Genomic DNA, 25,072 nt, shown 5'->3' with positions numbered 1-25,072 from the left:
ACATATACATATAACACTGTGGGATTGAAACCCCTATGTACTCGGTTTCCCAACCTGACTCACTCAGTTTATTTGTATCACAAGTGTCGATACGAAGCTACATTACACTGAGAGACTAAGGAGATGTAGATCACTAGTGTAAATGAATGTAAGGTCTGTTTATGCTTATGTTTCTGTATTGACAATGACATCCTAATGTTTTAAAAATGAATAAAATACATTTATTTGGAAATGTTTTGATAATATATTTATCATGTTTTTCTGGGAACAAATTTCGCAACATATTTCTTTAAAAGATACTATGATTTTCAAAATAAATCATAAACAATTCGGTCTTTTCTGACTGTGAAAATGAGGATGTCACAATAGAATGGTTAAACTAGATGTCATTCCCCTGCAAGAATGTCCAAATATCCTAATCATGCCAACCCCTTGCCCTACGAGCTTGAACTACTACTAGAAAACAACATTTTAATGACGCGCAAACAATGACACTCGCTGATAGAGGACGCGTATTTGTGCGTACACTAAAAAATAATTTCAATTTTGCAAAATTTGAAGGATAGAGGGCACGCATTTGTGTGTGCCCTAAAAATAGTGTCCAACAAAAAAAACATTAAAAACACGGAGGGCACCTATCATAAAAAAGCGTGTCGTCTAAAACTGTCGCTTTATATTTTTCTTTAGGAAGGCACGTTCTCTAGGGGGAAATGAAATACCAAAAAATTAAACAGCCCGTCGATACATCTCCTTCTTCTTCTTCTAAAATCCTCTACCTAAAAGCCCTAATAATCCTTTAAGTATTTCATCTTCCTCTCTTTCTCTCTCTCTTTCTCTCTCTCTCTCTATATGTGTGTGTGTGCAAGCCCTAAGCCGCCACCACCAACATCGAACCTCATAATCTTTAAGATTTCGAAGTGCCTAAGCAAACACTTTCGCCATCTCAAGATGTCGGTTCAAGATCGGAACACCACATCGCAGTACACGATGACATCATCGTCTCCACAAACCGCCGTCAACGGCGGAGAAAACGAATGCGACTGGGTTCTTTTCTATTACTTCCAAATCTAATCCAGACAACAAGCATTTGATGCTGCCCAACTCGGATAACTGAAAAGTTATTCCAAAGTTTCACTAACGCATTTCTCAAATTTGCATTGTATGATCAAAGCTAGGGTTCTTTTCTGATATCAAATGATCACTTCTTCTTGAATTTCCCCCAAATTTGTTATTTTAAGCTCGTGATTCAAATTTGCATTGTACGATCAAAGTTATTCCCAAATTTCTCCCTATGATCCCCGGCTCTTGAATTATTCTTGTTTTCAGAGCACTTGCAAATCTTACATTCATCAACCCCCCAAATCTATCTGACAATATCATACGCTTTTGGGGAAAATCTGGATCTGAAGATGTCTTAGCTTTCCTAGTTAGGGGTTGTTTTTATGTGCAATGCATTTGATTTTGCTAGAAAAAGACATAGTATGGATAATTGGTTACACGGAGGATGCATCTAGAGAGTAATGTAGTTAGTTTATTGATTTTGGTTTTCACTTTCATGCCAAGTTGTTGATTTGATGTATTATGAGTTTAAAAAGAGCTATGAACATGAACTGTATCGACCACCCACTCTTTAACCTTGCTTATTCTGTCCTGAAACTCCATTTGTTGTTGTTGTTGCAGTTCAAACCAGCATCTTGTGAAATCCAAGCACATAAAGGTGATAGGGTGAAAGTTCATTACCGGGTGAGTTAGTAGATACATCTACATAGCTATTTCCTTTCTTTCTCCATCCCATCCCATCCCCCTCTTCTCTGAGTTATTATCTCAGTTTTCTGTATCACTTAATGAATGATTGTATCTGTATGTATATCTTTGAACATTCTTTTAAGCTCTCGTTTTGCAGGGGAAACTTACTGATGGAACTGTTTTCGATTCCAACTTTGAAAGGGGTGACCCAATTGAATTCGAACTTGGTACTAGTCAGGTGATAAAAGGTATAAAACCATATGATATGACCTAATTTGATTCTTGTGAAATTCAATTCTTATATATATTATGGAAGTTAACAAAAATAGTGTATTCCAGGATGGGATCACAGACTATTGGGAATGTGTGTTGGGGAGAAACGTAATTTGAAGACACCTTCAAAGCTGGGGTATGGAGACCAGGGTTCACCACCTACTATCCCAGGTACGTAATGATTACTCCTCCTTTTTTAGCATATTTATTTTATAGGGAAAATGTGTTTGGATTTAATGGGGAAAAATATTAATAAATTGAAGAAATTAATTTTTGAAAAACAGGTGGGGCTACACTTATATTTGATACGGAGCTTGTTGCTGTCAATGATAAAGGATCAGGTGGAGGAGACACCAATAACAACAGTGAGCTATGAGTATGATCACAAGAATCCAGATCGTGACCTTGTAGAAGGAGGAGAGAATTCTAGATTTGATACTTTAAATTTGTTCCCTATTATCTTCAAAAACAAAGCATATATGTCTTGTACAAGTATTTGGGACACCATTTTAACTCCTTGTTTCACTTAGGTTGAACTGACGAGGTTAGAGAACTTAATATTGATATTTTAAAGCAATTCAGAAAACTAAACAAAAAGACTGTTGTTGACCAGGCTAATGTTGCTGACATGGCACATGGAAATGAGATTGGTAAGTTGACTAAAGGCTCGTTTCTTTTTAACTAATGTCAAACAACTTAAACATAAAAAAGTAAAACTTGAATACCTGAACACGTAAAAATCTAAGTGTGGCTAATATGAAGAATCATAAAGCCAAACGTACTACAAAACAATACAAATGAGTAAGAGAACTAAGATAACTAAGGTTTTGTGTATAAGTTTGAACAGATGAAATATAAATTAACTTGCTAAAAGACTATCTCACGAATTTTGTGTTTGTGGATGGAATCTTACTTTCACGATGAATTGAACAGTTTGTTATAGTGAAGGAGTCATGTAATTTTAGTTTTTCGTTTGTTTTGTGCGAGTTTAATATGTTAATTTGGAAATAATTTTCCCTTTCAGTATCAGTATACTCCTCAGCATTTGGTGAGGCTGCTGCAGATAATAATAGATGGAACTTGTGATTTGGTAGTGAGGTAGGTTGCAAGCATTCATTTTAAGAACTTCATAGCAGAAAACTGGTCACCTCATGATCCAGGTAAATGTTTTCTCTAATACACTTCAATTTGATCCTACTGAACTGCATCCATACAATTTAATGCCTCCTGTTTTGGAGAAAATTTAGCTTGAAAGCCTACCAACTTCTAAATATCCTTTAATACATTCTTTGCTAACGTAGATGAACAATCCAAGATTTTTCCAAGTGATAAGGATTTGGTGAGGCAGAACACCCTTGTTTTTGTAGAACAAGTCCCTACATTGTTGAGGTAAAGACAATTACTTTAGATATTGCTTCTTTTGTTCTTTGTCAACAAATCATCATATTCTTTTTACACTTTACAGGGCACAGTTGGGCGAGTGTCTCAAGATAATCATACATGTTGATTATCCTGAGCAATGGTCAGGTCTTTTGCATTGGGTGACACTTAATTTGCAAGGGCAGCAAGTTTTTCGAGCTCTGTTTGTGCTAAGAATTCTTTCTAGAAAATACGAGTAAGTCCTGATCTTAGTTTACTAATATTGATATATATGCTTTTGAATCTTGATCAACATGTCCCACTTCTAATTAGCCGATTCACAAGGAGGAATCTTCAAGGTCTCTTTCTAGAAATGAGTAAGCCCCATTGTAAGATAGGTTGCATGGTTGTCTGAATTCCAAATAGCTATATTTAGTAAGATGAATAACCCCCATTGTGTATCTATTTAATTTTTCTTGAAGAATTAACATGGTTTATTAGTTATGTCTGATACAAACATGTTTAGTGGCTGTCTGAAAGGGAGGTGATGCCTGGATTTGGGAATGGATTTCAAGCTTCACCAAAGACTAGCACCACCAATCAGATTCACAAAGTTTATGGAAGCTCTGATCGTTTGCCTTCTGCTCATACATGGTAAGATGATCATGTTTCTCTGTCAAATTACCTTTTTGCCCCTGAGCTATGTCGCACTGCAAAAGAAGCATGCTACATTTTTCTATGTCAAATTACCTTTTTGCCCATGAGCTATCTGCAAGCACTGCCAAATCCTTCATGAACTGTGAAAATTTTGGAGATTTCTAAAAGGCTGCAACAAGATCAAGAAGCTCTGCTTCAGCTTTTTCCAATGTTTTGGCTTTTGCAGCTGCATAGTTTCCAGACCCCCAAACGTCGCCACTGGCACCTGAACCACATATATAAATTATATATATTTACTTATTTACAATAAACAAAAAACCATTTCAATAACACAATTACCTTAATATTTGGCTCCTTTGTTGGAGAAGCAGTGGTGAAGTTCCTTGATTGCTGCAAAAAAAAAAAGCAATCCCTAAATTTGCAAACTTAAAACTGTTATTTCAATCATCATAGTTACAATGTATCAAGTTGCAGTCAATATGTATGCTTTTAATGACAAGTACATTGATATATAGCTTCGATAGGTATGTATTTACAGATATTGTTTTGTTATGGTTTTTGTTTTATGAAAGCTTGGATAGTAATAAATTGATTCTCATAATTCTTTGCATTTATTTGACTCAGCTCGCATTCTGCGTGGGATTAGAATCACTGCTCGTTTAAGATTTCAATTTTCCAGAGAAACCTCTCATCATAATTAAAAAAGGGTTAAGGGTTGATTGAATGAGAGAAAAGAAAACACCAACACTCCATTGCTAATAAGAATAAAAAAATAAAGACATGAGGCAAAAAAAGGTAAAACAAACTCGTATGTATGAATATGATTTGTATGGTAATTAAATTTATAGTGTATGTATGTTTTAGTTTGCATGCAGTCTTTGTTTGGCAGCTTGGACAAACATGTAGCACTTAATCGTCCATGCCACTCTTGGTATAATAAATTTATAGTGTACTTCTTCCATTCATGTTAGTAATTTTTCATTATGATGTCTTCTTGTGCAATTTTATTTTTAGGAGGTATTTTACTTTATTAAATGTTTAAAGTTACAGGACATGAGTATGGGCACATCATGGAACATTTTAGGGCAGTTGTTGGTCTTCCTCTTGGTGATCCATCAATGAAGTGGACAACTTGCATCATGTAATAACATTTTAGGCGAAGATGTAGGTATATGTTTTTTTATTGAATAATGTAATCATATGTATGAATATGAAATAAAGTTTGTTATTTGGTATGTGATAATCATGTATAGGGAGAAAACAACTTCTATTGATTTGTTTTATCTTTCCATGGATTGATTATTTGTATGATATTAACTTTTATGCAATGGGTTGTATTTTTTGTATATACTATTTTATTTTTTGTTATGAGACATTAAATGTAAATTTAATTCGAAAATTAGTAAATCTATAAATAATATTTTTTAACATTTAAAATTACGATACGCAAAAATGTGTGTCATCTTCATTTATGACATTGCCTTTCTTGACAGGGGCTTTCTTGATACGCATTGCGTGTCATAAACACGCGTGTCGTAAGGTTACGACAAGCAAATGCGTGTCGTCTTCCTTTATGACAGGGCCTTCCTTGATACACATTGCGTGTCATAACTGCACGTCGTAAATGCGTGTCATAAATGCGCATCGTAAATAGACGATGCGCAAAAACGTGTCATCTCTCGTTATGACAGGCCTTCCTTGTCACGCATTTGCGCGTCGTCTGAGCATTTTACAACACGCATTGCGTGTCGTAAAATGTTGTTTTTCTAGTAGTGAACTCTACTTAGATCGTGTAATATTTTATGATAATCCACATATTATACTTTATTCATACTTTTATTTCAAATCATGTTGTACACACACCTTCTCTTATAAGATTATATATGGATTAAACCACACACTTTTATACATCTTTTTATACATGCATTAAGGTATGAATGATTCGGTGATTCCAACTTATTCTTAGGTTTGTACACACCAAAAACACACATAACCCTAAACCGAGGCTTAATCCTCGTTTTAAACACTTGTAACCAACCAAACTTGTAATGCATGATGTAATTTATACTTTTTAACATTAAGACTTAGCTAAAATCAGATTTCATGGACCAATAGCATTCACAAAGTGGAGCTCTTTAGTTTGCGGGTAAAAAAAAACGAAAGGATGTTGCTGCTTGGTATTAGACGCCAACACAAGACAAATGAGTTAAAGATATCAAGTACTAGTTCTAGAAACTTGGTAGATGAAATATAACATCAATTCATTGAATTAAAAGCACGACATCAAGTAATCCATAAAACTGGAAATGAAAGGGCTTTAGTCGGGCATGGCTAAAGCATGAAATTCAAAGTCTAAAAATAGAAATCACAAGATTAATTCAACTTAAAATTAAAATAAAAATCTTTCCAAATGATTTCCCATAAAAACCTTCGGTAAAAATTGCCCCTTGGTTTCCTGGAATGAGAGATAATATGTGTAAGGGCTAAAAGTCCCAAATAGGTCATAAAAGAAAACTATGCAGTTACACGACTGACACAACCCTGTGTCAATTATGCCTTTATTGAAACAACCATGTGTGGCTTGAAAGTATGTTCCCATGACCCGTCTCCAAAGTACATTCTTGAAATCGGCCCAAATCTTCACTAGACAGCCCCCATGTCGAATTGCAATGGTTTGACACGACTCGTATGGATCTTTATCCAAAATGCACCTAACACTCTCATTTTCATAACGACTTCTCTTTATGGCATTTATTCCTTATTTTATGTTTTTGTATGTTTTTTTAGTTTGGGTTGTCAACAAAATAAGAACAAAATCTCGTTTATGGAAATGTTGTAGTGTCTCGGTTGTTTAGGTGGGACCGAATCGAAAATATGGGGTAGATCATGTTGCGGATTGATGCATAAACAATTTAAAGATCAAGCAACGGAAGCAAAAACTATAATTTAATTTTTTTTTCATCCCTAGTAAGCCATTGGCCCAATTATAACAACTTAGATAAACAAATACAACCATAGGTTGTTCATATTTATACCTAACTAAGTATACTTGATTATCAAGTGTATATACTCACTAAGGTTGATTAATACAAAACAAAAATATTGATTGTTAGATTTTCAACAGATTAACACCATATAGTACTCATTTGGCAAACCCTTAAGTTAAACAACCAATGAGAAGAGAGGCGGTAGAGGCAACCTCTACTACTTATTGGTTGGAAGCTTTTATGTTTTCAATAGTGTTTTATTTATTATTCAAAAGATTGCTAAAAAACTTATTTTATTTATGTTAAGTTGGGTTTTTTTAAAGAAATTTTATCATCGACAAATAAAATGCTCAAAACTTCTTTTCTAGGTTCTTGCTCGAAGATTAGTAGTGGCGAAGTGAAGAGAGATTTGGGGAAGATAGGAAGGAACAAAGTGGTTAGTTTGAATCAAATTCTTATTAGGGTTTGGCAATGTCTCAAAAAGAACGAGTTAAGTGGCTAACTAACTTATTTAATGTGACATCCCCAATTTCACGGCCAGAAAAGACCGATTTGTTTATGCTTTGTTTTCAAAATCAGAGTGATCGTTTAAAGAAAACGGTTGCGGAATTTGTTCCCAAAATAAAATATGATAACCATTTTATCAAAACATTTCTCGAAAAGAATGTATTTTCATTAAATAATAAAACCTCGGGATGTCATGTTCGTTAGAGACCAAAAGCATAAACAACATAAAATAGACTTTCCAATAGTTATTCAACTACTGATCTATAATCCAAAATCTCTCGTCAAGTCTGCCGACTTATACTCTTGTGTCATTACCTGTAATGAAAAGAAAACTGAGTGGGTCAGGCTTGGGAGCCTGGTGAGCATATAGGGTTTTCAACCCACAATAATACATTTGTTATATTCAATTATCAAACAATCAACCCAAATACCCATCCCCATTATCTTCTTAAGGTTTCACTCTAAGAACCAACTATCCTTCATTCACTTATTCCTAAGGAATCGGCACGAAATCCATTGCTGCCAAAGTTTATCTAACGAGTACTAAATCCATAGTTATCAGACGCTAACTCCATAGTCGTCGGGGTTTACTCAAGCGATGCTAACTCCATAGTCACCAAGGTTCACATAACAAGCGCTAACTCCATAGTCGCCAAGGTTTACTTAACAAGCGCTAACTCCATAGTCGCCAAGGTTCATCAAATAGGCACGAAGTCACATCGTCGCCAAGGTTTATGCAATAGGCGCTAACTCCATAGTCACCAAGGTTTATACAAAAGGCGCTAACTCCATAGTCACCAAGGTTTATCTAATAATAGGCGCTAACTCCATAGTCACCAAGGTTTATCTAACAGCAGACGCTAACTCCATAGTCACCAAGGTTTATCTAACATCAGGCGCTAACTCCATAGTCACCAACTATCCCATCTACCCTTGTTCTACCCAATAATTTTGTAGATATAAATACTTACACAGTTTAAATCATTTAACACCTGTATAAAACTCCAATTTCCATGTCCATCTCAAATAGACAAATAACATATAAACACATAGCACGTATTTCATAACAAATACTTCATATTGATGTGTTAGAAGAAAACAACTACACACCCACACATATAAACAACAATATACTTAATACACTCAAACCATACTTGTATTATTATCGTGTTTATGAAAGGTAGTATACACTCACTTGATCAGAAGATGATCGGATAGCACTACGGCTTGCAGAAATAGTAATCCACCGCAGATCTGGAAGATCTCCACAAAAATCAAACTTCTCGCGGGCAGAGCTTCGGCTCGGGAACCACACTTCTCGGGATCTTCGGGATCTCGGGACTTGCCTCGGGGCTAGAGAATAATACCGGGGCTTCGGGATATTTCTGGCACGCAAAACGATGCAAAACGGGAGAGAGAAGAGAAGAAATTAGCAATTGGGTCGGCTGCCCTCGCATCCTATTTATAGGAGGCTGGAGCCTCGGAGTACGCGGGGCGTACGCCAGTACGCGGGGCGTACTGGTCCGAAAAACGTCACTGTGTGCGTCATCCGAAGCCACTTGCTGCGAATGTCGACACTTCGGAGTACGCGGGGCGTACTCGAGTACGCGGCGCGTACCTCGGATCAGACCGGTGACTCCTTCGGATAATGCTTCCGAATTTCCTTTTAAATTTAAATACAAATTGATTAATAAACTTCGGAAATTCATATCTTCTTCATACGAACTCCGTTTTCGACGTTCTTTATATCCACGCGAAGGTGAGACTACGCTCTACAACTTTCGTTTAGACTCCGTCGGCTAATTTTGACTTTTATTTTTATTATTTATTTTTAATAGGCCGCGACAGAAAACTTCGTTATAAATTCATAACTTCTTCGTTTGACGTCCGTTCTCGCCTAACTTTTTATCGCTTCGATACCAACAACGAGATCTTCGATTCTCGTTTAGATTGCTAAGGCTAAATATCGCTCTAACGTAAATTCACTTTTTACGTCGCGTTGTGCCGTGTCGGTTCTGTCGCGAAACTTCGACAGGTCATAACTTCTTCGTTATAACTCGGATTTTGGCGTTCTTTATATGCACAGAAACCTTGTAACATATACTAAAACTTAGTTAGGATTATTCACCCTAAATAATCTTCTATCAAAAAGTCATTTTTGACTCTTATTGTCTCTAAATTGACTAGCCCTGATCTACGGGCGTTACATTTAACATTATATTTAAGACTGCAGAGATGTCAAAAGAGTAGAGATCAAGTAATTTGATCCCACTATATAATAAGAAAGGCAAAATGTATTAGGTTGCTATAGGTTAGAATGGGAGCAAAGCCTACTTCTTTCATTTTGTCATTTCTAAACTTGTAAAATAATATATACTAGATATAAGACCCATGTATTACATGTATTAATATATATATATATATATATATATATATATATATATATATATATATATATATATATATATATACCCTAATAAATAAGAATGATTTTGCCACATGTCCTTCTCTCATTCAATTTGTCACATGTCATTTTGTCATAATTTAGAGACATATTTATTTTCCACTTGTCATTTATTTCATTTTCCATTTCTAATATATTATTAATTAGTTTCCATAAATTAAACCTACCATAATGATATTAATTTCAAATTTTAAATTTTAAATTTAAATTTAAATTTCAAATAAATTTACAATTTAAACCTTTGTCTTTAACATTTTATTACAATTAACCTGTTTAGTATACGCGTCTGATAACTAAACAATAATTTTAATTTATTTATTTTTGCATGTTTTTTTTCTCATAATTTTTATTTATTTCAAATTTCAAATTCAAATAAACTTCTCATTTAATCATTTCTATTTAACATTTTGTTTTAATCAACCCGTATAATATACGGGTTTCACAACTAGTATATATATAAATGTCAAAATATTTAAGAACTTTAGATTTATAAGAAAATAAGAAAAATAATGAATTATTAAAATTGATTTTTTTATCTTTTAATTTTAAATAAATAAACAAAATAAACTAATAAGCTTTAATTTGGAAATTTTGAAGTAAAAAGGTAAGTCCATTAATGAAATTAATATTTCATTTATTACTACATTTATTGTAATTATAACATTAAAGATTATGTGGAATTTATCAAAATAGAAAAACTCATAAAATGAAATGTGGAAAAGAAATTAATTCAAAATAACCACAAAATGGCATTTGACAAATTGAATGAGAGTGTGATGATGACAAAAAAAACTTTGATTTATTAGAGTAGATTTAAAAATTCTTGTTATACAAGCAATCAAGGAAAAACAATAAAATAAAATCACATAGATAATTAATGTGGTTCAATTGATGTGACCTACAATTCTACATGAATGGACATAAACTAGGGAACACTTATATTACCCATTGTTTTCAAAGTGAGACATTAGAAATTCTAGTTATGAATATTATTAAGCCAAATACATATACAAGTAAATCAGAAATAACTAAACAGGTTCATACCTTATCCCTTCGAAATGACGTGCATGTTTCTTCACTTTGTTTCGGGTCAAGTCACTTGTTCAGGTCAATAGAATCCAAGTCGCACTTTAATAATTTTTTTAAAAAGTTGTTTTGTTTTGTAAGAAAGAAAAAACACAAATGCATAATGACAAATACATCATTTTATAGGATGTGTGTGTTTACTTTTAAAAACAACTATTACATTTTGTCTTGAAGTTAAGAACTTGGTAAAAAGTTGGTTCTCATTTCCATCAAACCAATTAGATTTCAGATAGCTATGTAAAGGCTATAAAACGTTAGTTATCCCTAACTTCAAACTGGGAATTTGAGGCCAATTGGAGGGGATTTTATGATTTTCTTAATATCATCATAACTCAAGAACAAATCCTATGTTATCATTGCCTCTCAACAAATCCTAGTGTGGCATGATATCATGTCATAGCATCTAAACACATACAAACAACAAAGAACATACATCTATATCCATGGAAAAAACATCAACCAGCTACATGAATCATTTATCATAGGATCATCAAACATTAATTTCTAACCATAACCAAATGATGCAAGAAAAATCTCAATTGTAAATTGGATTCACATACAATAGACAAAGAAATCTTTTCCAAATCCCACCATTATTTTAATTCCAATATGTCATAAGTCTACACCCACAAGAGTATCACTAACACAAGACAGAAGACATAATAAGAAAACAATCAAAGAGATTTCACCTCCTTCCTAACAAATGATGGCAAGGCAAATGCAGCTCTATGCATCTGTCATATAAAGTAACAACAATTTATATCAAATTCTTAATATAAAAAAAAAAAAAAAAAAAGTATATAACATATCAAGTGATAAAAAAACTCAAACACACCTGTGAGTTGTAGAATTTGAGTTCTCTTTGATGCTCGAGTGCTCCCTGTAGCTTCTCAATAGGGTTTACAGGGTTCCTAAAATCAACAGGCGGGCCCTCCGTTGAGCACAAAATGAATCCAATTACACCACTGCATAACCAAATAACTTACTTGCATTAAATTATTAAAATATCTTTTTTTTTTCTGTTTAAAAAAAAAAAAAGAAAAATGGTACCTTGGATATGTGGGGACACTGGCCCATGCATAATGAACAGATCCTTTAAATATTTTTTGGCAAACAGAAATCATATCATGAATAAGATGAGTGTGGAGCCACATGCTTTCAGCCATGTTACAAAGAACACCACCAGGCCTTAAAGCTTTTGCTAACATCTCAAAGAAAGGCCTTTCCACAAGTTCTTGAGCGGGACCCACAGGATCAGAAGAATCAACGATAATAGCATCATACTTTCCTTCTGGTATGTTCCTTATAAACTCAACAGCTATTGTAAAAAAATATATATATATAAAAATTAGATACCAAAGAAACAATTATAATAAAATAGCAATATAAACATTCTTGAAAAAATATTACCATCACCAACATGAAGATGAACACGAGGATCCTCAAATCCAACAGCTAACTCAGGGAAAAACTTCTTGCTAACCTACAATCAAGAAAATTAAATTTCACAATGAGAATCTGTATAGATCAAACAAGAAACAAAAGATTTATTTTTTTTATTTTTTCATAACATACATCTATAACCATCTTATCTATTTCACATATATCAATTAATTCTACGGAGCTGTGGCGAGAAATTTCCCTAAGTACCCCTCCATCACCACCACCCACAACCAGAACCTGTAGATAGACAACACAACACCACAATATACATTTAGTTTTATAAATTAGAGAAAATATCAGTGTCACAAGAAAAGAAATAAACAAGAACTTGCATTTTTGGGTGATTTGATGGAACAAAGGGGAAGATGAGCTATCATCTCCTGATATGCACATTCATCTTTCTCAGACAGCTGAAGAATCCCATCAAGAACAAGCACTTTTCCATATGTTGCAGACTGCAATCCAAATCCAAATCAAATAAATAATTAATAATATATAATACAGAAATTCAAATACAGGATTTGTTAATGTTGAAATGTGTTATGTGAATGTGATACCTCAAAAACCAGGACCTCTTGATATTCTGACCTTTCCTTGAACAAAATCTTTTCTACAGCCAATGAATGTGCTTCCCCTGGCCACATGGGATTGTGGAAGTACATTCTTTTAGCCTTATTATCTGAAAAGGAGAATGGAAAAAAGGGTCAAAATGGAATGCAAATTACAAAATGTATACAAATAAGTGAAGAAAGAAAGGGAATGAGCGAATGACCAGAAGAAGATTGATGTTCAGAAAACCATCCAGAAACAACTGTTGCATGGCAGTTGGCTTGAAGCTCAGGGTCAGGGGTGTATGCCTGAGCTTTCAGGCAACAAGAAGGGATATCAGTGTGACACCTGTCCTCATTCACCTTCCCATCCATAGTCTTCTGGCATCCCAAATCTCTTCCTGCGTCTCCCTCCATATATTCGCCTTTTCTTGTCCAGCTCCAGCCTCTAACCAAAAGAATTTCAACTTATTACATGAATGATGCTTTAAAAAATGATAATATAATAACATGAACATGAAAGAAATGAATCAAACAACCAGAAACAGATAAAACACACCAATGGCATTCTTATACTATTGAATTCATATTAACTAATTAGGACAGATTACTAGTGTAAGTTGTATGAAAAACAGATACAACATCTGATATTTATGTAAGGTAATTCCATTAAAAGTAAGACAGAAAAAAAAAAATCTGCAATTAATATCACAATGAATGTATAAGTATTTACGTAAAGTAACTCTCCACTTTTAACAAGAAGGCACATGTAAACAGCGTGTCATTGAAGCTATAGATCAAGAACCGTGTCAAAGAGAGAAAACTATACCAACATTTTGGATGCATAAGCAATTTATCCATAATAAAACAAAGTACTTAAACTTTACTCTTGACCACTACCAGACTGTTGAAAAAATAGCTAGGGATTAAACGATTAAAGGGGAAAAGCGACTACAACGACTGAAATTATGACTACGAGGATAAAACAAGGCGCTGGATACTTAAATTTCCCCATCAATCGATCAAACAGAGACGGAGACAGAACCATAAGCATTCGATTAAAAGAGATGAAAAAGGCAAACGATACACGAAAAACGTCCGTTTGAAGCGAAACCATAGATGAAATCGTATATACCTGTGATGGCGTCAGTTCTGATTATCTAAATGTGTATGAATATGTGTAATCTATACAAAATTTCAGGAAAGGGGAGAACCAAAAAAAAAAAAAGAACCGAAAGAGTGCAGAAAAGCGCACAGTCGCGCACTTTTCTGGTCGTAGCGTCTTGGGGTTTCTTTTTCGTAGTTGGAATGGAGACGATGAAAATGGTGCAACGGGATGGACACATGTGTATAAATATGGTTGGAGAGGTTAGTGAAATGACTGTTTTGTCCTGGTATTGTGACGTGGAAGCAATATAAAACAAGTATCTTTTTCTTTTTCTACCGTTTTTTTTATGGAAAAGAAATATTCTTTGACCGAAGAAAATAGGCTACCATACATATTACATTCATACCATTATTATTGTAAAAATAATACAATAATAAATTATGTTTCGATCTTTGATATATATACTTAAATATATTATTTCCAATTAAATTATTATTACTAGCATGTCGAAATAGCAATGTTATATTTATGAGATTCATTACTATAGAAATTAAACAATGTATTTATCAGCTTATTCATAAAATTATTGGAAATTCCAAGTTTTGTTTGTTTTTGAATGATGAATATCTTGTTTTGTCTCATCTCGAAATAAAAGGATTTACATAGGAGATGATGAAAGCAGGGTATATATTTATAATATAAACATGTAATAAACTTTATAAAATATTATTGAATTAAATAAAAGTTGTTAGAAATAAATAACTTTTATTTTTGTTCTTAAAAATTAGTTTTAACCGGGATTAGTAGGTTTTCTCGATAACAATAGTCTTTTAAATACAAAAGTAAACATTTACTATCTTCTACAACATTTACATATTGTTCCGAGTTCAACTTAACGAGAAAAAAGAAGGGAAATTGATAGAAGCAAGAAGAAAATAAAAGAATTTTGTGTTCTTGCGTTTCATTAAAGGAAGGTAGTGGAAAGAAAATAAATAAAAACTTTTCTCCTGACTTTCCGTCCAATTTCGAAGGATTTAGAAGAAAATATTAAAATGTTTAATTTTTCTTTCACTTTTCTCCAACTCGGGAACACAAAATACAATTTTATTTTCCTTTCATTTATCTTCTTTTCTCTCCTTACTTTCTTTCCCTTCTTCTTTTTTCTTTGTTAAAACCCGGGAACTAGGCATTATAGTCCAATGATATTTTTGAAATACTACAGAAAATTTGTTACTATGTCATTATTCCTAAATTATTATTACGTTGAAGGTCAGTCCCTCAACAACTTAAGGTTACATATAATCGTTTTTGAGATGTGAACATTTAGAGAAATTGAGTATGTCTTTTTAGCTTGAACAAATGGATTAGGATATCATTATTAGGCATTTAGAAAAATTAAGAATGTCTATTTCATCTTAATACATGCATGAACTGAGAAATGTGACTTATTTCTTATATGTGTGTTTGATTGTTTGTTTGTCTAAACCAATGTTTTAGCGGTTTCGGATCCAACCTGAGACTATAAACCTTCGTTGGTGTAGATAAGTTCAGTAGGGAAAGTTTGAATACTTCGTAACATTTTAGTGAGAATCTATCAATGTTAGTGATATTTGGCTTTATCATTTGTCACATGGTTGATTGTATTATTAAAGTCTAGATGTGAAGAGGATCACTCAAGAGAGTTATCAATTAAGGACAAATAATAAAGAAAGCAATGCTAGATGAACCTAGAAAATTGAATAGTATTATTGAAATGAATGATTAAAACACTTTGAGTTTTTTTTATTAAAACCTAAAAAAACGACTAGTGTTATTGAAATGAATATGAAAAACTTTGAGAAGTATGATGATGCAACTTGGATTAATTTATACGACACGGATGACAAAGGTATTATAGCTAGTGGTTAAGAGATGGTTGCTTATAACACAATACATCTTATTTATAATTTAGGGTAAATTTACATGATTAGAATTTCAAAAGTTGTTACATGTCCGAACTTTTGTTGAGGGGCTGATGTTTAAGGTAATAATAAATCAATTGCCTCTTCATTTTTAAGAGATGGATGCATATCTGAATTAAAAAAATCAGACAACACTTTTCTTTTTCTATTTCCTCTTCACACGACATCGACCCCTTGCTCCCCTCTCCACCACTACCTCTCCGCCACCAGCCGGTTAATGCCTCTTCAATGCCACCATCGCCACCGACAACCTTGTGCTTGATGTGGTCTCTTATCATCCCATTGTCACTTTCACGACAACTACTCGCAGTGAACAGTTTGTTCCTTTGTTACACCGTTCTCATCATCACACCATTCATAAGTTCTAGAATCAATGTCATCTTATTTCTTTGTAACATTTCTATTGCAAGCGTGAATTGATGGTGAGTTTTTTATTTTATTTTTTTTTTTAGTTACAATTTGATATTAACCTTGTTCTTGTTTGGTTATGTCAATCGTCGATTAATGAAATGTTTATGTGATTATTTAATTTGATGTATGTGTAACTTCCATTTTGCTTTTAATACGTGATATTGTAACTTTGATTGCGGTTTTGTGTTTGTACAACCTTGTGCCCGTTGTATTACTATCATCAGTTTCATCTAATCAACTATGTTCTTCATGTGATCTTCACCATCTCTCTTGCATTTGTAATCGGTTTGACATGCGCATTCACTAGCGTTAAGCATCGTCTCCATTATTCCATGTAAACATATTTCTTAGGTAATTCTAGCCGGGGGCGGACGTAGGATTTCACAATAGTGGGTGCACGAGAAAGTCAAGAGTTGCATGATAGTAGAAAAAATAAAATTTTGAAAAAAATTCGAAAATTTTTCCATTGCGGCCGGAAAGTTAGAGGTTGTTGGTGACCCCCATAAATCCACCCCTGATTCTAGCACCGTAATTATCATATCTATTACACAATTATAACAATGTTACATTGAGTATGTCACTCAAAACCTAATATCTTAATTAAAAGATCAAAGTAGATGATTTTTTTGCACCAAGTATGCGAATGTGTAATGGATCAGATAATATTGCATGCAAGGTGATTCTGGAAGCTGCTATTTTAACTGTGATGGTGGTGGTTAGATTGACTATGTTCAGTTTTTAGGCTACAAAAAGAGGTTCCAACCACAACTTCTTGGGGTCATTCTTGTTCGGTGTCATTATGGTTCTCATGATCATTTCTTTAATTCAGGTTCATCCTCCGCCCTCTTTTTTATCTAGTGTAATATAATCCTTTACAGTTTTCTGATATTTATTATTGTTGTGATCTGTGTAGATATTCTTCCCATCGGTATCTCTCATTCAGGTTCACTACTGCTCGATATGCTTTTTTACTCAAAGAGCTTTGTGTTTAAGGATTGGTGGCGGTGTTTTGTTAAATTTATTGGTCACTAGTTGCAGCAATCATACATGATATCTATTTTGTTTTGCGTCTTATTTTTGTCGATTCTAATTGTTTACTTATATTGTTTTGTATATAATAGCAACATGTTGCTATCAATACAATTGATGTAATTTATTAGTTATAAATTGATGTTGTAGGTTAAAAAAGGTTTTATACATAGCTATTATGGGTGGTCATTATACAATTATATCATAATATGTATAAAGAATATGAGTTGTTTGGCAGCATCTTGACATCTTGAATTTTCAATCAAAAGACAAAGACAATCTCTTAATTTTTCATTTGTACCTTTTAATTTTTGCATTTTAGTATAAAAAAGGATCGTGTTTCGAAAATACATTAAAAATTCCAGCATATATATATATATATATATATATATATATATATATATATATATATATATATATATATAGAGAGAGAGAGAGAGAGAGAGAGAGAGAATGGGCGCGTTTCTTTTTAATATTTATTAAATATTTAAAAAATCTTTAAAAAATAAAGAAAAATAATATAATAATCGTTTCAGTTTGGACATTGACTAAAACCACGTACAAACCTCATAAAAAAATACCATTAATCCAAGAAAATTGTAGTTTTGACCACATCTAAAAAAAATTACATACCACAATGACCAAATTTGCATTTTTGTCTATTTTTTTATAATTATTCAAGAAGTTGGTTTAGTTGTTTTTTAAAATACAAACATTGAATTCAACGTGAGAATAAAATGATCATTTTTATGATTCAACACAACAATTCGGAGGTTCCAATAATACAACATGTTAAAAGTTCAAACCTCAGACCTCTTAAAAATCCAGATCTTGCCAACAATCCCCTTACTCTTTCTAGAAACTGGAAAACCAAAGTCATAAAAGGACAGACTACAATGACTATTTCAAGATACCAAGTTACCAACTTTTAGGTTTGGTTCAAATTTTAGAGGTGGTTTCTTCTAGACTTAATGTGCTTAATGAGTTAAGCATTTAATCCAATTTTTTTTACTTAATCTAACCAAAATAACTTTATGTAATAAGACACATACTATTTAGTATTTACCTATTTGCTCTTCTTGTTTCCTCCCAACTTTAAAATTAATAAATATTATAAAAAAAATATTTTTAGAATGTAAGGATATAGTTACCCGTATTACTTTGTCACCCACTAAAGGTTTCACCACATTACTTTGGATCAATGAGTTTTTATATAAATATTTTGTATGATTGTATCAAATGTATATATCAATTGGGAAGAATAATTCAACCACACTTCTATTTAAAAAGATCTTCAAGCAATCCATCAAGAATCAGAATAATATAAAAGAAAAAGTGTAAAAATGTTATTATCCCTTTGTTGTCAATCAAAACCCACATCTACCCCTTTATGCTTCAAGAACTCCTTGGCCTCAATTACATCCTATAGCAATTAAACCATTATATATAGATACATATATTATATTTATGACTGTTTAGAAAACTAATTTTCCCAGCTACCTGGTTTTGAAAAGAAAAAACAAAATACAAATAAGGAAAATGTAGGTAAATTATTACCTGTTGTAACAAGAGGGCCTCATGAGGACAAGTTGGAAATTGCATCAAACCAATACCAACCATTAAAAGGCCATAGCATCCTAGCGACACAATCAGATACAAAGGCAGCTGCCAAATAAAGAACATGTGATTTATGAGTGTTACAACGTTGTCAAGACCTGTGGGCTACAAAGATTTAGGTTGTGTTTGGCACACAAGCTTTTTGAGTGCCAAACACAGCCTTAAAATATTTCAGCAAAAGAAAGAAGCTCACCAACCACGTGTAACTTCGTGGAATCATTGCAGTCTGCAATAGGCTAATCCACATAGCAGTTATGGCCACTAACAATGTCATAATCTTCACTATTTGTTTCATTTGATGATTACTTTGAAACCCTACATACAAACACCCCTCCTAAAAAGTTAAATTAGATTATAAAATCATACAACTGAAAAGAAATCCACCAATGTTCAAATTAGTTGGAAAGATAAATCTACCAATTACACAACCTAATTTGATATTTAGCTCACACGATCATCTGATTACCTTGATATGGCTAAACTGAGTTAAAGATTAGGCTTTCTAAAACGGATTCGATGTTGACGACAATCTATTGTTGTTCTTTTGAAGTTGAAGCCTTCATCTTGGAAGATCTAGATACTGTTTGATCTCATTAGATTTAGCAGAGTTCTCTCTTAGGAGTCTTGAACTGACGCCTCTTCTGAAATATGAACACATTTGGAAACAAAAATCAGCACAGAATTTGTTAGAAACATTGTCGCTGTTGTTGGGTTGCAAAGTTCACATTTGAAAACAGGAATCAAAAATCGGAAGACACACAATTGAATTCGTGAAATAGGAACACTAGAAACAGAAATAAAAAATCGTAAGACACAACCGAAAGCCAGAATTAAAGGAAAGAAAGAACTTACATAATTCGATGGTCCGACGATGGTGGAGCTGGGCAGCTGCGATAGTCCGGTTAGGGCTCTAATCGCCGATCGCGTCTGCTCTCTGTGATAGAGGAGAGGCCGACAAGAGAAATGAGGCGTAGACCGGAGAAAAATTAGGCCATAATGTAAAGAATAAAAAGTAATTACTTTGGATCATTTTTTTTTTTTTACGTTTGTCATGGTAAAATCAAATTGAGATCAAACGATATGGGGATTGAAAGATACAACAGGGTCTTATTTATTGGTATAAGTTAATGTTTTGGTTAAGATATTGACGATGGAATAAACTAAATTAGTTAAACATGCACAATAAATCTAGATGCCGTAAATCCAAGAACTTAAGAAAGAAACATATAAGCAGAAGAAAAAAAAAACAATGTTATTGTGATCACTAAAGGTCTAAAATTTCAAAGAGAATGCTATAAGTGTCACAATGTTTTATCTGATTGAAGATTAATGGACCACGGGTGTCACGGTATGCCTTCGAGATTAATAGATAAAATTGTGGGATATGAGTGACTTATGATCTTAAGATCCTAGCCAGGATCCTAAAATCTCAGTATATCGACATGTGCAACACATAGTTTTTGTTTTTGAGAGCTTTTAGTTTGAAAAAAAAATATTCAGCAGTAAGAGCTTTTAATTTTTAATTTAAACAAAAAAGCTTATAAAATCCAAAAGATACTTCAATTGGAAAAAAAGAATGAAATCGAAATTTTACTATGAAACAGGAATAAAACTCAATAAGCTGAGCTTTGATAATTTACATGTTAGACCAACATGCTAATCGATATACACAATCAAAACTAACAAATCACAGCATTTTTACTTATATCTTAGGGTAAATTACACCATTCGTCCCTCGTGCATGTGCCAAAAAACACGTTTAGTCCCTATTTTTAAAAATTAACTCGGATGGTCCCTTGTTTGTTTTAAACTTACAGACTTCATCCCTATTGACATGAAATGACTATTTTGCCCTTAATAATTTCTTTTTACATTTTTTTATTTCTTTATCAGTTTAAATATAAAATAATAATAATGAAACAAATATCCTCACCCCTCCCCCTCCCCTTCCATTTCCCCAGCTTCTGCAACAAGATCCGAAAGCACCACCACATGTCACCGTCAGCTCCTCCGGCACCACCGCCTATCAATATCAACACCTATGCCACCACATCCTATCACCGCAAACACCTTCCCCTTCTTTTTCCCCAGTTTTCTTCTACCTTCGTCTCCCTCTTCTCACCCATTCCTGACAGCCATCCAAAACCCCAAATCGGTGAACCAAAATCAGACCCCAAACCACCATCCTGTATCTTCGTTCTCCCCATCTGCCTTAAGAACACTAGAGACCATCACCAATTTCAACCTGTCTGCCTTCTTGGTAACACCCAATACCATCCTAATGATCATATTGATCCATCAACTGCTCCTATAGAAAGTTATTTCAATGAATCATATCCATCACCATCGAAACAACAATTCAATATTTGAAACCTTAAAATACCAACTAGATTCAATCAACACAAATGAAACCCATAAGCAATCAAAAGCACGAATTCACGACATTTCATTGCAATCAAACTCTCAACGTATCTTCATCTTCAAAGTCGAAACAAGTAAACGATCGAAATTAAGTCCAAGATGAATCCATCGAAATAAAATCAAACCTAACATGACCTGAAACTCAAAATCAAAATCAAAATCGGAATCAGATTCAATTTCTAGATTTGATTACGATGAAGAAGGAGGAAACACAAAATCAAAATTGAAATCAAGTATTTCTCTTTATATTGTGGTACATCTTCATCTCACCTGTTTCCTCTGGTATCCTCTTTCCCTTTCGTCAATTCTGTCTCCCATCTCTCTATACCGTGTTACATCTCCATCTCACTTGGATTCTATCTCGATGTCGCATCTAAACACATGTGGGTGTGGGTGTGGGTGTTTTGGGTTACTCTGTTATCTTCGATCAATAACAATAGCGTAAGGGTTTGGAAGTGAATGGGGCAGATCGGTTGGGGAAACTGAGAGTAGGTGTTGATAATGAATGTCGAAAGAGAGAGAGAGAGAGAGAGAGAGAGAGAGAGAGAGAGAGAGAGAGAGAGAGACGTCGAAGGTGGAGCGTAACTGAGAGAAATAAAGATAAGAGAGGGTTGTTTTATTTAATTTCTTTTCTGTAAGTTATAAATAGTATTATATTAGTTAAAAAAATAAATATCCAAGGGCATTATCGTCATTTTAAATGTGTGCGGACTACATTTGCAACAAAAAAGAATATTAGGGACGCAGTGTGCAAGTTTTAAGCAAACGAGGGATGGTCCGAGTTAATTTTTAAAAATAGGGACTAAACGTGCTTTTTGGCACCTACCCGAGGGACAAATGGTGTAATTTACCCTATATCTTAATATGTGTGTGTTTCGCGGACAGAGACACATTTTCACAAAATGGTGTGACATTATTTGCAAGATGTGCTTTACTTATTTCTTAAGTATTTCATTTTGCATTTCTTTAAGTGTAAGTAAGGGCTTAATCATTAATTCCTTGACATCACGTTTCAAATCCATGTAGTAGTTCCTTAAAGCATATACATGATTATCATCCAGATATTTTACTTGGAATAATTTATCATCATCTATGGAATATTCTTCATTAATCCTCAAACCTCCCCATATACATCCGATTGATCAATGCAAACTCAAATCATCACCTTTCACTATCATTCTATCAATATACTTGCTCTTATTACTCCCAAAATTACATACCTCTTTATTACAAGGTGACATTATACATTTAGATCACATATATACATAACAACACAAGTACTTTTAGTTCTAGTCTAATTTGTAAAGAGAATATCAAGAACTAGTTGGGGTTTAACATTTGGGATATACAAGAAATTAATCTAATAACAACATACAATTAAACTAAAATAGAACCTTATTTAACAAAACCTGCTTTGACTTTGACCAGGTTGGCTACATCTCCTTCTTTACATTTTCTACATTAAAACTTTCTCAAGATTTCAGTTTCTTCTGTCTTGGCAAACCTTCCCCTGATCCTTGGTTGACTGTCTGCTAATGCCTTTCTGCATGCATACTGAAACCATTTTTTCAATATGTTATACCCTGCACCATGGTTAATATATAACATTATAAAAAGAAAAAGTATACCTTGATTTTTCTACCGAAATTCCTCTTTGTCTTCTTGTTTCTGTATCTTGAGAGCTTCTGCCAACGGTCTTCCATGGTGTGTTCACTCATGAGATGTGGCTGTCTATGGCTTCCATTGCCATTATCAAGAGTCTGTCATGGAAAACTCGAGTAATTGAGATTCATGTATCATGGTTTTTCCAACTACATGCAGAAACATAAACAAAAAAAAATAAAACCTTTATGTCTCCTTCACTAAACGCCCTTCGCATCCCATAAACATTTGCAAAGTTCACTTCCATAGTGTTCAAAACACCAGGCTGAACCCATTCCATCGAGCTTAAACAATCCGAGCTCACACTTTTCACGATCTGTCCAGGTGGATGCACGTTTTCTTTCACAATCGGGATTTCGTCTGTTCTAACTGGGAATTTATAGTTCAAGACCTCTGAAAGCGGTGAAGTTTCGGTTGCTTCTTTTGCCAAGATTTCTTTGAATTCATGGAATATTTCATTCAGAGATGCATCGTTTTGAAACGACTGGATATCTGTTACACTGAGTTCTTGTGAAGAAAGGTCGTCTTCTCCACAAGTGATCGCCGACATAGCGTCAACAGTAACCAATGGTTGCTCGATCATCGGTTCTTGAGCTTTGAAAAGATCTCCTTCACCCCCAAAATCGAAATCTGATATAACAGAGCTCTGAACCACACTCCCCTGTATTAGAAACAGAAAATGGACCGAGCAATTATTAGGAAAAAACCTATCAATTACGATGAGTTACAATTCAAGATTGCGAAAACCCTAATTCTGAAAAAGCCCAAAGCGTCACCATTGAAATCAACAAGATGAACCAATTGCTCGATACAATCAAATAGAAGAATTAAATGTGAATAGAAGTAGTAAAAGTGAAATTAGTCAATTACCAAGCACGAATTGGATTTGTGTGAGTAACATAGATCATCGAATTGTTGAACATCAGGTGAGAAACTTTGAAAGTAAGGGAATGTTACGCCAGTCTCTGCAGACATTTCTTTGTTTGAACAAGAAAATACCCTTTTCGTATTTTGCTCTCCTGTAAAGAAAGGTCGACTCTTTGAACTTTGAAGTAAAAAGAACACACCGAAATGGCTTTTAGTGGAGAAAAAGACAAGTCCTTTTCACATTGAGCAAAGCAAAACCCTAGAACAAGACTAGTAAAAGAGTACAACTACAACGCCACTATACAACAAAAAGACATCAAGAGAAAAGAAAAAGAGAGAAAGATTCACACCCATAAAACCAGATTAGTATTCTGATGATATTGGTGTCCTTTTTCATTCATTTATATGACATCTTATCATCGTTTCTATTCTTGTCAGATGTTTTATTAAGCTTTTTACTTTCAAAAAACATGTATAAAAGTACGTTTTATTATATGAAATCAATGATACTCTTTAGCAATATATGAGAGAAAGAAAATTGTATTAAAGAAAGAAGCTCGTTTAGTAGTGCAGTTATGTGGTTTGCTAAGTACGGTTTGATAAAAGTGGAAGGTTTGTTCTATTAACAAGTTGCAATAGAAAAAGAAAAAAAAAACGTAACTTTATTATGTGGTTTGCACTTGGTAAAAGACTCCTTTAATGATTAACTTTATGTTATAAAAAATGGGTTTACGTTATTTTTGGTCATTTAATTTTTGATTTTGTACTCATTTGGTCATTTAACTCTTTTTAAGTTTTACAAGGTAATCAAATTTTTGGCTTTGTGTTCATTTAGTCACTTAACTTTTGGTTTTGTCACATTTAGTCACATAACTTTTAAAATTGTGCTCATTTAGTCACTAAGCTTTTAAAAAATTTCAAAAGTT

The 25,072-nt window shown here is 33.5% G+C and overlaps 4 protein-coding genes across 5 annotated transcripts; 1 reads left to right on the top strand and 3 right to left on the bottom strand.

Moving 5' to 3' along the window:
- The first annotated feature begins 948 nt into the window (after positions 1-948).
- On the top strand, positions 949-2,515 carry LOC111876792 (FK506-binding protein 2). The gene is made up of 5 exons (XM_023873374.3): positions 949-1,044; positions 1,681-1,743; positions 1,904-1,994; positions 2,086-2,190; positions 2,304-2,515. The coding sequence occupies exons 1-5, from the start codon at positions 949-951 to the stop codon at positions 2,393-2,395; spliced, it is 447 nt and encodes a 148-aa protein (XP_023729142.1). The 3' UTR covers positions 2,396-2,515.
- Positions 2,516-11,598: 9,083 nt separating this feature from the next.
- LOC111876315 (spermine synthase) lies at positions 11,599-14,397 on the bottom strand. The gene is made up of 9 exons (XM_042897502.1): positions 14,206-14,397; positions 13,295-13,518; positions 13,080-13,201; positions 12,855-12,977; positions 12,655-12,759; positions 12,490-12,562; positions 12,130-12,397; positions 11,915-12,044; positions 11,599-11,813 (listed from the first exon to the last, which is right to left on the bottom strand). Exons 2-9 carry the CDS (start codon positions 13,485-13,487, stop codon positions 11,754-11,756), a joined length of 1,074 nt encoding a protein of 357 aa, XP_042753436.1. The 5' UTR covers positions 13,488-13,518; positions 14,206-14,397; the 3' UTR covers positions 11,599-11,753.
- A 4,434-nt stretch (positions 14,398-18,831) lies between these two features.
- Positions 18,832-20,203, bottom strand: LOC111876301 (dolichol-phosphate mannose synthase subunit 3). Of its 2 annotated transcripts, none has more exons than XM_023872857.3 (5): positions 20,049-20,203; positions 19,663-19,837; positions 19,390-19,530; positions 19,137-19,244; positions 18,832-19,002 (listed from the first exon to the last, which is right to left on the bottom strand). In XM_023872857.3, exons 3-5 carry the CDS (start codon positions 19,489-19,491, stop codon positions 18,943-18,945), a joined length of 270 nt encoding a protein of 89 aa, XP_023728625.1. In that variant the 5' UTR covers positions 19,492-19,530; positions 19,663-19,837; positions 20,049-20,203; the 3' UTR covers positions 18,832-18,942. The 2 variants fall into 2 exon arrangements, with proteins under 2 accessions (XP_023728625.1, XP_023728619.1); XM_023872851.3 differs by having other exon boundaries at positions 19,390-19,511.
- A 2,591-nt stretch (positions 20,204-22,794) lies between these two features.
- Positions 22,795-24,508, bottom strand: LOC111876291 (zinc finger protein CONSTANS-LIKE 16). Its single transcript, XM_023872845.3, has 4 exons — positions 24,150-24,508; positions 23,464-23,940; positions 23,246-23,377; positions 22,795-23,171 (listed from the first exon to the last, which is right to left on the bottom strand). The coding sequence occupies exons 1-4, from the start codon at positions 24,252-24,254 to the stop codon at positions 23,079-23,081; spliced, it is 807 nt and encodes a 268-aa protein (XP_023728613.1). The 5' UTR covers positions 24,255-24,508; the 3' UTR covers positions 22,795-23,078.
- Positions 24,509-25,072: the final 564 nt, after the last annotated feature.

Source organism: Lactuca sativa, chromosome 8 (assembly GCF_002870075.4).
Source record: "Lactuca sativa cultivar Salinas chromosome 8, Lsat_Salinas_v11, whole genome shotgun sequence".
Lineage (NCBI taxonomy): Eukaryota > Viridiplantae > Streptophyta > Magnoliopsida > Asterales > Asteraceae > Lactuca > Lactuca sativa.
This window is presented reverse-complemented; position numbering and strand designations above follow the sequence as displayed.